General features: G+C 40.8%; 1 protein-coding gene across 1 annotated transcript in view; it reads left to right on the top strand.

The window, feature by feature from the left end:
• The window catches only part of GAS6 (growth arrest specific 6), a 39864-nt gene that overhangs the window by 15889 nt on the left and 11389 nt on the right, over nt 1–12586 (top strand). Inside the window, exons 5-10 of the mRNA XM_015638645.1 lie at nt 3882–4004; nt 5559–5678; nt 7674–7799; nt 9005–9126; nt 9241–9359; nt 9749–9938. Of these exons, the coding sequence (XP_015494131.1) occupies nt 3882–4004; nt 5559–5678; nt 7674–7799; nt 9005–9126; nt 9241–9359; nt 9749–9938 (800 nt within the window). The remainder of the gene's footprint in view (nt 1–3881; nt 4005–5558; nt 5679–7673; nt 7800–9004; nt 9127–9240; nt 9360–9748; nt 9939–12586) is intronic.

Raw genomic sequence — 12586 nt, 5'->3', positions numbered from 1 at the left:
TTAAGAGTGAATTCCGAGATTAATAAGTGGTATGTGAAGAATTTCCCTCACATATTGCAGCAGTTTCACTTATGGATGTTGAGTCCCTCGAACTGGGAATTCTCAGACCTGTGGTACCTGTGTTGGCTGCAGTATGCCAGCTGGTCCAGAGTGGGATGTGAGGCCGAATGCTTACATTTACTTGTGCATGTGGCACAGCAAAGAGGCAGGAGTTTCTGCTGAAAATGGTGTTAATGACTAGGAACACTTGTTCCAAACAGCTGATCAGTGGAAATGAGAGTCCAAAGGGTAGTGATAAAAAAATCTGAACAAATAAAAACTCAATATTTGTTTTCAGGGATTTCTGCCCATTGCAGATGCAATGGTTTGGAAAGAAAATGATAATATTTTCCCCCATTAAAATATTAAAAGGTTTTTAAAAAGGCTGAGTTTTGGCTAGCCATCATCAATTCACAGGAGAAGTAACAGAGAAGGAGTCTGAAACATGCTTGGAAGAATGACAGGCTTTGTGCTTGGCCAATTCTAGCATGTCTCTTAATTTTTCACAGATGGTGCCAAAAGACTATGTAGCTCTATGGGTTTGTGCCTGCAAGACACTTCTAAACTTTGTTTCTTAACAGCCTTTCTCTTCTCAAAACCGGGTAGTGGAAGGTTCTTTTGACTTGGTGTACAAAGACACTGAGCAGCCTAAGGGCTGGAGGGTGATTAACTGCACTAGTTTATGCTGGAAATAGGGTAGAAATTTTAAGTATGACAGTGATTAGACATCTTAGACAGAATATATGAGGATTCCTAGTTTCATAAACTCTTGAGGTGAAGTTACAGCTAGGATTCATCTCCAGGTTCAGAGGATTCAATACAGTGTGTAAGCAGGTATTTCCAGCATGGGTGCTTACATGAGCAGTATTCCCATCAGAGGTAACAGAGAGTTAATCTCCTCTGGTTCTAGAAGGATTTCCCCAACCAAACTGTCTGCTCTGGGGAAACCTGAGATCCTCTACAGCCTCTCTTTATTGTACTGTCTCCACTGACTGCAATGAGTATTTATAATTGCTTTGCAGATAGATGCTTACTTTACACTTAGATACCTATACTTTCTTTGCATATCTGGATCTTTTTCTAAAAGAGATCTTGCAGGTCATGTAGGAAATAAGGATTTGGTTCTGCAAGGCTGTGGAAAACTACAGAACTTTTGCAAAGTGAAGCTTCACATGGCCTTAAAAGACACAGTGAGATTTTTTGTTAGGTCACAAGTGCCTGCTTTTTACTATTATATTACTGAGTGCAATATTATTTGCAGTCTAGCATTTGATGAAGTTTCAGTAAGAACCATTTTGTATCGAAGTATCAAAAAATAAATTCACAAAACAAAGTAATGAACTGAAAGTGACAGTCAGTGGGCATAAGCATATTCTTGTTTCCATACAGATTTCAAAGACGGAATTGGTAGTTCTATTGTCTGCCTGCACTTATAAACTTCATAGGTGCTATCAGACACAGCTTAAAGCACATGAAAAGGTCATGCTCAGCACTTTTAACAGCTTTACTAAAATCTGTCATGTAAATGAATGGAAACAAAAGCTCCTTTTTTTTCTTTTGCAATGGTTTCAATCAGGAGCACCTTCTATGAAGCCAGGAGAATGGCTTCACAACTGTGAAGCCACCAGAAGAGTATAAGAGTGTGTCTTATGTTCTCAAACTCTCATAAGAGGGAGCAAACCATCAGCACAGTAGTGATGTGATAGAAATCTCTGTGGTTGATATCCATGGATTATACCATGGGTTGTTACCCTGCTGGGCAGTGTTACTACCATCTGGCTCTGCAAGGCATGTCAGAGTCCAGTTTGAGGGGAAGAATCAGAAATTGTGGATATACCAGATGAGTTGTGCATGACCATGTTGACTTGATTTGCTTATCAAATGACTGAAAACACTGCCATATTTAGGAGGCTTAGTGTATGCTGCTAAAAAAAAAATACTTGGCTTACTATACCTAAAGCATTTTGTTTAATGTACACATTCTGATCTGTCTAGGAAAAGGAATATCCTGAGCAGACTTGCTCTATTGTGGTTCATGGCCACCTTAACCTGGTCTCTCCTTCCTCAGCTCCTCCACCTCCAGCAGTGTGTCAGCTGGGCAGCGATTTACTGGGAGGTGTTCCGGTGGGTGGATGTTAAGACAGCCCATGTAGTTGTGTTCTGTTTTGTGTGGCCTGGCCTCTTTGGCTGTGGCTTTGCCCCAGCTCTGCACATCTGGAAGGTTTCATCTGAACATTGGGAAACACTTTTTTACTGTGAGAGTGAACCAGAACTGGCAGAAGTGGCCCAGGGAGCTTGTGGAGTCACCATCCCTGGGATAATCAAAAGTCTTCTGGCCATGGTCCTGAGCAACTGGCTGTAGGTGGCCCTGCTTGAGCAGGGAGGTTGCTCAAGGGACCTCCAGAGATGCCTGCCAACCTCAACCACCTGAGGCTGAAATCTGGAACAGTCACTGCAAACAAAACTGCTGTTCAGTGCTTTATGAGACATCAAATAGAGCTGCTAATGCCTGCACTCACAGAAGTGTTAAAGTTCTTTCCAAGCACAAAGTCACGACAGTGACTTTCAGGATCACACAGAGGAAGCTAAGAAGAGACATGTAGAAGTAGAATAATCCTGACAAAAGTAGGAGTCTAAACTTTTCTCAGTTTGAGGATGGGGCTGCTAATCTATGAACAGTTCCTCTCCTCAAAGCTTTCCTGCCATGCTACAAAGCCATTATTTCAGAATATCAAGAGTCTGTACTGGACTCAGCAGAACCAGTGCATGGAAACCAGTGCAAGTCTTTTCTGCTGCTGCTCCCTTAATGTGTACACACTGGGCACTTTCAAATGCTGGGAGGAAATACATGAAAAGAAAGGCTCTTGAACTGGTGAGGTTTGCAATCTGCAGAATGAGATTGAGAATCTGCACTGTTCCTTCTGGTTGAAGCTGTGGAAACAGTTAACACATTCCTGTATTTGAAGACCACTGGTCTAGAGCACTGGTGCTAACGGGTTACTAGTACATGATAGATAGCAACTCACTTTTTTGTGGAAACGAGGGTATTCTCTCATCCTTCCTTTAGCTACCTCTGTGAAGTGCTGTCCCTGGGTGTTGTGCAGGTAAGTGGATAGGTAAATTTGGACAGGTGATTACAGCTGGTGAGTAGTTACATGATACTTTGTGATTTATTCCTTCGATCGTTTCCAAAGTGTGGTTACTACTCCCCTGCCTCTTTCCAATGAAAAAACTCATTGCCAAATCCTGGAATCTGGCTTAAACACCCCCATAGGAACATTGTGCTATTTGTAAACTGGATTAGTGGTTTGCTGTTCCTTGGCTGTTGATATATGGGTATTGATTTTTTATTTTCATTCTATGTAATAGAAAAGATATAACAAAAAATTTCATTTATAAACTTCTGCTCACCAGAAATCTATCAGCCCTGGTAAGATCCTCAGCTGAACTTCCAAAAATGATTGAAAAGAGTACTCATCCTTTCTTGAGTACTTTAGTTGATGCTGTTTTGTTTTTTTTTCCTTCCTCAAAAATGAGCAAGAGTAGAAAAATAAGCTACTTTGAGTTGTTTCAGAATGTGTCTTTCAGATATGGGGGTGGTAGCTCACTCCCTTTCGCAATGAAGTGAATTCCACTTCAACTGCAAAATTCCTGGCACACCTCGTTTGGCATGTGAGAGCTAAGAATTAGCTTATAGTTTTGCCAGCTGCAAGTATTTTTGAGTGATTCCCCAATATTGTTCAAGCTTCCCATCTTCTAATGAGAGTGAAACACCTGCTTGTCAGTGACTTCAGTGTATTGTTCTGTTTTGTTTTGGTTTTTTTATTCCTTGTTTAAATCAGATTTGCCAAACCAGTGTTCTCCCAATCCTTGTCACGAAGAAGGGACTGTCAAATGTGAGGATCTCAAGGGGGATTTCTACTGTGAATGCAAGCATGGCTGGCAGGGGAAAAATTGTGAAAAAGGTAATTTGGTTTATTATCTTTTATTCCTGTAACAAAGATATTTTGGGTTTTGTTGTGTTTTCAAATGGTCACTGATACTCTGCTGCACAATTCAAAAGTCACAGAACTGAACTGGATTACACACATTTTACTCGTCTGGAAAACAGGCAGTTTTTTCACATCAACATTTTTATGTGACTCGAGTGGAGTTCATCTTGGTTTTGGCAAGGTAATCCAAGAAGTTGATCTCCAACTTTCTGCTCTACCCTTCTGAAAGCAGCAGCAGAAATAGAGTAGTAGTGGCTTTTCAAGGAGAATGCATCAGCTGCTGCTGTGAACCCTGGTGTTCATAGACCATAGAGCCAGAGAAGCTGACCCATATTCCCATCCTAGCATCCCTGCAGTGGGAACAACGACCTTCAGTCAGCAAGCTGAAGTCTGAGTCTGATGACACACAGACTGATTAAATTAGTCTGTTAAAGCCTCCTTGCTAGTACGACTTTATTCCATGTCCACTTTATTCCACATATTCCATTGGTGTATTTCCATCACTTCAAAAGAGAATTTCAGACAGAAACTATTTGTGCAAGATGTTCCAGCTGTCCACAGAGCTTTCTCTACAAGTTTTCTTCCTTCCTCTTTTTTTCTGGTTTATTTGTGTTTTTTCCTTCTGACTGCAAGGCTTCCTTTCAGGGCCACTGCTTTTTTGCTTGCCAATAGTAAGTAATGACTAGAAATAGTATTCAGACAGTCCAGAATTGTGGCAACCAAGGCAGCAGGAGATCCAGGCCTTTCCTTCTCATGTAAATATTGTGATGGGTTTATAGGATCACTCAAGCATGTTATCTAATCAGTTCAGAAAGCAGACCAGTCAGTATCCAGTTGGCTCTGAGAGCTCAGACACGGATCAGTCTGAGACATATTTTCTTATTTTCTAATAAAATGCCATGACATGCTGTTCTACCCATCAGCTAACTCTGGAATCCCATAGACAAGCAGGACATAATGAGCAGCTAGGGTAGATTGAGGGTGAAACTTAGGCTCTGCTGGATTTTACAGGCTTTTGCTGCCAACTTCAGTGGGGCACAGTTAAGCTCACAATGTTCAGCAGGTGTGAACTTGAAACTTCCTGTGTTCTCATGAGTTTTGTAGTAACAATAGAGTGTTTCTGTTTTATTTAAAGCTTTTGTCCTGAACTTACTGGCCATAGCATAATTTTAGTACTTAATTATGATATAAAATACATAACTAGTTTGCTTCTGCAAACAGGCTTCTTTGCCTCCAGAGTTACTAAAGATACTTCTATGTATTCTCAGAGCTGTGAAGGAGATATTATTCTGTTACAGATCCTTCTCTCTTCCTTCCCCCCCCCTTTTTTTTTTTTTTGTAAGTTAAACAAATTTTAGCTTATATGCATGAAGTTTGAATGCAATATTTGTGCTTTTTGTTATCACTGTGTTGCATCTCTAATACTGTTTCTTGTTTGGTCTTTCTCCATTCCAACGCCTATTCCACTCTCACCCTGTAGATTATTTACAGATGTGAAAAGCTTTCACTTTCATTCTTTTGATGTAGATATTGATGAATGCAGAACACAGAATGGTGGCTGTAACCAGCTCTGCCTCAACAAGCTAGGCAGCTACCGGTGCTCCTGCTACAGTGGTTATGCTCTTAAAGACAGCAAAATATGTGAAGGTAAGCTTTCCTGGGACTCTCAGTTTGCTTCAGGGAGGATGCTTGTGACTTGTGTCTCTATTTTGAAGAGCTGGCTTGCCCTGAGCAGTGCTGGTCTGCTCCTTAGCCCAGCAGAAACTTGCTGGTAGCTCCTCTACTCCCCACGAGCCCCTCCACTGGGGTTGTGCTGGGTGCTCCAGCCAGCCTACATGCCTGGGCTTGTCAGCAGTTGGACCATGATGCTCTCAAAAGCATAGCACAGGCGTGATTCATTGAGGATTTGTGGCTTGGATTGTGCTAAATTGGTTTAGTTGATCAGTCCTCATATCCTGACATTGACAGGAGGAAGTGCTGGCCTGATGTGTTGTTATGATTCTTTCCAGTCTCACAGTGTTGTAGTATGTGAGCCATTTGTTTTTCTTTTGTGTGTTTCTTATTTTATTTTTTTGGATTTGGATGTGTGCAGCAGCCAATGCATTCAGATAGATACAGATAGCTGTTTCAAATTCACTGAAACTCAATATTAATAGGTGTAGAAAGGCCCTAGAGAAGTTTGGCAGCTATTTTACATACCAGCTGAGAACAGAAAGTGAGGACCTGAAGTTTCTGATTGAAACTATGAATTTACATAACCAGAACTTAAGCAACTGAGATTTTATAAGTGTTAAGAAGCTGCATGCTGCGACATACTCAATAACTCAACAACAGGTGGCTTGTTAAAGTTACGTTCATCTTATGAAAAAACAGGTATATATATCTTAGGGATAGATGTGATGACATATTTCTAAACAATTTGCATACATGACCTGAACAGCTTATTAATGCTACCAGCAAAAAGAAAAAGAGCAAGATTTTGTTTCTATGTCACTTTCACTCAAAAGAGTGATGACTGTGTAGATTACATGGCATCCCTTCCTAACGGGAGCAGCAATTTAGAAAAGCCAACTTTTGAATTGTCCTCTACTGCCAGCAGCATGGACAGGTGGATGGCGAGGGGCCCACATATGTGTTTGTTTTCCTGTGTATGTACATTTGTTCCATACCCTAGTAATGTCTCCTAGAGCACTGTGAGCACTACTATTTAAGCATTCTGTAGCTTCAACGTGTGACCTTCCAGCTGCTGGGATTACTGTCAGGTGTGGTTATTGATAGCTCAGATTTATCATTGCATTTTGACTTTTCTTATGTTTGTTCCTGTCATCATGAGCATACACACAAATGTTCCCTCTTGCTGTGATTTGCAGCCTAAGCTACATAGGGTACTCAGCCAATTCACTCAAACGTGGGAAAATCAACAAGAGCAGTGTGTAATTGTAGTTTGAACACATACTAGAAAGCAAAAGTAAATATTTAACTCTCGGTATACTGCAAATGTTTTGTCAACACTGAGATTCTGCAGGGTTTTAGTTAACATGTGAGGAAAACAGATTTTTTTATGGGCTGCCAGTTCCAGTTCATTGCTTTATGGTGAAACTCCACAGCTCTCTGGCATGGCTTGTTCTCTGTGACAAATTGGGCTGCTTCAATTCTCCTTTGCCACTACAGACTAGCAGATTTAGATTTTAGCTTTGTGAATATATGAAAATTTATTGTTTGCCTGTCTGATGACACAGAACAGAAATCTCTGAAGTGCCACAAGCTGAGTGCTCCTTCAGTGTTTTGGTAAAATTCATGCTGCTGCTCCTAAGTTTTTGCCTGTTGCTTTTTTTTAACCTGCAGTTTCAGCCCCCCTGATTGGAGGGGCTTTTTGGTTTTGTGGTAGTTGTTTTGTTTTACAGGTTTTTTTCCTGTTTAATTTTGCATTGCTTTTTCCAACAGTGGTTAATGGCTTAAGCTAAAAAGGACCAACTAATTTTTGAAGCCTGAAGTCACTTTTTATAGCTAGCTAACCCTAAAAGTAGATTCTTAAAGATACTGATTCTTTCAGTTTGCAAAATTATGCAGGGATCACTCCATGTGAACAGTGATGTGATTATACTCCTCTGAAGTCGTGTTGTTTAATTGCTTGTTTTGCAGACATAGATGAATGCACAGCATCAGCAGACATCTGTGGAGAAGCTCATTGTAAAAATTTAATAAGCTCATATGAATGCCTTTGCGATGCAGGCTACAAGTACGATGATGTGAGAAAAACTTGTCAGGGTAAGTCAACAAAAATGTTAGCATTTATTACATAATTTAAATCTATAGAACCCCAGGAATTTAGTTTCAGGCTATTTCTTTTTTTAATCTTGCTTACACACTGGAGTTCTGTTCCCTTTCTCTGGCTGGGAGTGAGTTTGCAGTTTGCGGTCACCTTTGAGTTCATCGAGCTTGCTGTCATCTTTGAGTTCAGTGAGTCTGCAGTCATCTTTGATGACTTGAATCAAGCTGTATGAGCAAAAGTACTGAGATTTCTTGAAATTTCAGCAAGTGCAAGATCTGGTGAAAGCTCAGAAGCTTCTGTGCATGTTGCTGTCTCTCTTCATAGGACAAGAAAAGCTACAAAGCAGTAGCTCTTTTTTCAAAACCTGTCTTGTGCTATTACTCTGAACTAGGAACTTAATATATACTGGAACCATGCACAGTTCTGCTGGCTACACTGCTGCAAGCTTTCTCAACAGAGTAAGTTTTGAAAGTATTCCAAAACCAGCATTGCTCCCTGCCTTTCGTCTAAGTTAATGTAATGATTCCAATTACACTCCAACCGGTTCTGTTGGACATTAAGCGCTAAACTCTGCCTGAAGAGATCCCCATGGACTGTCACAGTTTGCTTTCCTGCACATGCTTGTGAAGAAGATAAAAAATAGATGAAGAAAAAAGGAAAGAAAGCAGTGAATGAGAAACTCAGGTTTTATGTGCAGTCCCTGACTGCAAGGAGCAGGAGCCAGTCAGTACAGGCATAGCAGAAGGGGCCTGAAGGGTGGAATCTTGTCTAGAAGTGAAAGCCTAGGGCTCTGCTCCAGCAGACAAGTAGTTGAGTTCTGCTTCCAGCCTTCCCACTGACTTGCTATGTATCTTTGGGCAGCTGGAATCTCCCTGTGAAAATAAATTTTGCAGAATAAGCCAAGTTGGGAGGGACCCACAAGGATCCAAGGATAGAGTCCAACTCCCAGCCCTGCACAGCACCATCCCCAAGAGTCACACCACGTGCCCAAGACCATTGTCCAAACACTTATTGAACTCTGTCAGGCTTAGTGCTGTGACCACTTCCCTGGAGAACCTGTTCCAGTGCCCAACCACCTCTGGGTGAAGAACCTTTTTGTAATATCCAACCTAAACCTTCCCTGACACAACTTCAGGCCATTCTCTCAGTTCCATCACGTTTAAAAAAACTGAGTTTCTTCTTCTTTGGTGGTCTTGTGTAGATATAGATGAATGCGAAGAAAAGCTCTGTGAGCAGACCTGTGTCAACTCACCAGGGAGTTACACCTGTCATTGTGATGGCAGAGGGGGAGTGAAACTTTCCCAGGACATGAATACATGTGAGGTATGTCAGTGTTCATTACAGTAACTGCAAACAGACCTTTACTTTAATGCACTCTCTGATTCTCTTTCTGCTGCATGAGGAGAATAAGCACTCAGAAATGTGTTTTGATTATAGAACATCATACCATGTGTGCCTTTTGCTGTTGGAAGGAGTGTTAAATCCTTGCACCTGGGGAGGATGTTCAGCGGCACTCCTGTTATCAGGCTGCGCTTCAAAAGGAAACAACTGACGAGGTGAGGACAATTTAGAATGACAGTGAAACGCTTTGACTGGCTCTGATGCATGCAAGGAAGTTGTTACAATAGTAATTTACCCTACATTCATCATTATTTGCTTGGATTATGAAGTCCCGTAAGGCTAAACATTACCTAAACCAGTAATTAAGAAAGGCAGGCTTGACCACAGAGCTGTTAGGATAATTACTGAAATATAGTATTGTAATCTTTATTCTTAATGATGTTTTAAAAGCTGTATTTTCATCTTAAGGCTTTCAGGACTGCATTAAAAGCTAGAAAGTTTTAGAGCTTTAGAGCTGCTAGAATTGATGCTATCTGTATGGAAAGTACTCTGTGGTTTTTGAACTCTGCATAACTAATTTATTTCTTGGCACCTGTGCGGTCAGACTTGTGGCTGAGTTCGACTTTAGAACCTTTGATCCTGAAGGTATCCTTTTCTTTGCTGGAGGCCATCAAGACAGCACATGGATAGTGTTGGCTTTGCGCAAAGGACGGCTGGAGCTGCAGCTGAAATACAATGGAATCGGCCGTGTGACCAGCACCGGACCACTTATCAGCCATGGCATGTGGCAAACGGTGAGTCCACACCCCTGCTGAGGCCTTACTCCTTCTTGGCTCGTTTGGGATGTGCTCATCAAGTGCAGATAGACTTCGTGTATTCATGGGAAAATGCTTTTCCAACCTATCTATCAATTAATGGATAATGCTATACATTCTAAGGTGAGAAGGGGATATTTGTCTTAATAGATTGAATTATACTTTATATCCATTGTAATATAGACTGCATCTCTAATTTGCACAACCAGAGCAACCACTTGCACAAACAGTGCCTTTGAGATGCAGTAGGGCTAGGATGACTTCATGTCAGCTCAAGGAGATGCTCTCTGCATGAGGGCTGGAAGTGAGTAAGAGGGAAGGAACTCTGCATCTGTTCTTTTAAGACCGTTTCCAAGTGTGTTTGATGTGTGTGTGTTGGGGGGCGTGGTTGCTTTTGTTTATTCATTCATTTGTTTAGTCACAGGCCTCAGATTTTCTGAGGCCTTGACAAATCTCTTACTGTACAGGATATTTTTTATAAAATCTTCAGGCCTGTTGATATACAAAATAAACTGCTTCCCTTGTAAAGATACTGGGGTCTATTCTAGAATCATAGAATTCCAAAAAAGATTTTAAGAGACCTCCAACATCATCAAGGCCAACTGTCAACCCAGCACCACCACTTTAACCCCTAAAGCATCTTTTTATTGATACCATAATCCCAGCAATCTCATGAGATTGTCAGGATTCATGTTCTTCTTGGCATCTCACAGAACATCGACTGCTGATTTTGGGAGTGTTATGCTTGTTGCCATTTGTGCCAGGATCATGAAAAGCATCCTGCAGTATGATCTACACTAGATGAGCAGTTTATACATGCTTTCTCACTTCTGCCTTTTCTTCTCTTTTAATTTTTTCTTACTTAATTAGTTCTTTTAACTTTTAAGTTGATGAGCCTCTTGGGGAGTGGGTGGGAAGTTCACAGCTAACTCACATTTGAGACAAATGCAGATACTGGTAACTGTGAATCATTTTCTGGTTTACATTTTTCAGTATATATCAAAATTATAGTAGTATAATTTTATATAATATTTTAGTATAAATCAAAATTATATTTTGATTTATACTAAAATATTATATAAATAATATATATTTATATATATAAATAAAATCAATATTATATTTTAAATAATATTTTAGTATAAATCAAAATTATACATTAAAGAAAAAAACAAGGAAGGGAAAAATTTGTTTCTAATTAATAAATGAAGAAGTTCTTGAATACATTCACTATCAACTACTGACATTTGGTAATGTTTCCAGCAGATGAGGTGATGTTTGGTTCAGTCCTTTTAATGTCAGTGAAATAATTTTAGATTCCAAATGGAGAACTGGAGAGGTTCAGTGAAGCTGTAGATAAAATATGTGACATGCTGTATCTTTACATATAAGAATAGCTTCAAGCCAGTTCTTACTTAATTTTATGGTAAGAGTAGTTCTGCTAATCTGAAATATGACAATTGTAATTGTCTGCAAAGAGAGGATGGTGACAGAAGATGTCAAAAGCAGAGTGGATGCCACTGGGGTGACTTGGGAGTCACAAAAATCAGCAGTTACCAAGTTAATTAGTTTAACACAGGAGCTAACATACTTGTTATGAGGTAATTACTCATTATGAGGTAATTACAAACTACCCCATATTAGTTTGAGGGGACACAGCTGAAATGTGTTTCCTTTCTTCAGGGAGAAAGGCAGTGTGATAAAAGTAAGTGTCATGGTTAGACAAGAGTTAAATATCTCCTGCCAGCTATCAGTGTCAGGGCTCTTATCCCCAGGTATCATTCTAACCAAGAAATTGCCTGGCTGAGTGGCTGGAGCAATGCACCCTGCACATGTTCTGAGGGATTGTGTGATTCCCCCAGAAATCCTTCCCTGAGCCTTTTTGGGACAGTCCAGACCAAGCTGTGGGTGCTGTGTGGGGCAGGAGCCACACTGATGGGGTGGAGGCAGATGTGTCCCTGCAGCCAGTGGTGCTGCCCTGCATGTGGGCTGAGCAGGGCTGGGCAGCTGCCAGAGGCATAGAGAGTATGGCACGAGTGGAGGAGAGAGCAGCATGCAGTGCTGGCACAGGAATGTGTGCCTGGAGCAGGTCAATGGCCATAATTCTGGTGACTGCCTCCCAAAGTGACACAGTGCAGTGCTGATACTGCCCCAAAGCACAAGGATTTACTCACAGATGAACAGCAGCAGGAGGAAGGAGCCTTTAGTCTCTTGATTTCATAGTTTACACCTTTGAGACCTGGGACCTTGCCTGGTTTGCTGGGGAGCTGCTGATTTCTCCTTTTTCTGCTGTATTTTCTTATCTCTGGCTTTCACCTTAGAGATACTTGGCTTTCTTCGGCTTGACATCTAGTGTCACACACCTCTAAATGCAATTTAATCTATATGGCTGACTGATACAACTATAAATATGTTCCTATGTTTTATCTCCTCCTGCATTTCTGTTTTTCTTTGTCTGGCATGGTTTTTAATTTAGGAAATCCTGTTGAAGGATTTCTTTTTACTGTCTCCTATTACAAAACATGTAGCCACACATTTCATTGTAAGCATGAACTTGTGTGTAGTGTACTTTGCCAGCTCGCTTTCCATAAAGCACAGCCCCAACAATCTCCAGACGTCACAGTCCA

The sequence above is a fragment of the Parus major genome, chromosome 1 (assembly GCF_001522545.3).
Source record: "Parus major isolate Abel chromosome 1, Parus_major1.1, whole genome shotgun sequence".
Classification (NCBI taxonomy): Eukaryota; Metazoa; Chordata; class Aves; order Passeriformes; family Paridae; genus Parus; species Parus major.
Note: the sequence above shows the minus strand (reverse complement) of the source record. Positions and strands in the feature narration are given on the sequence as shown.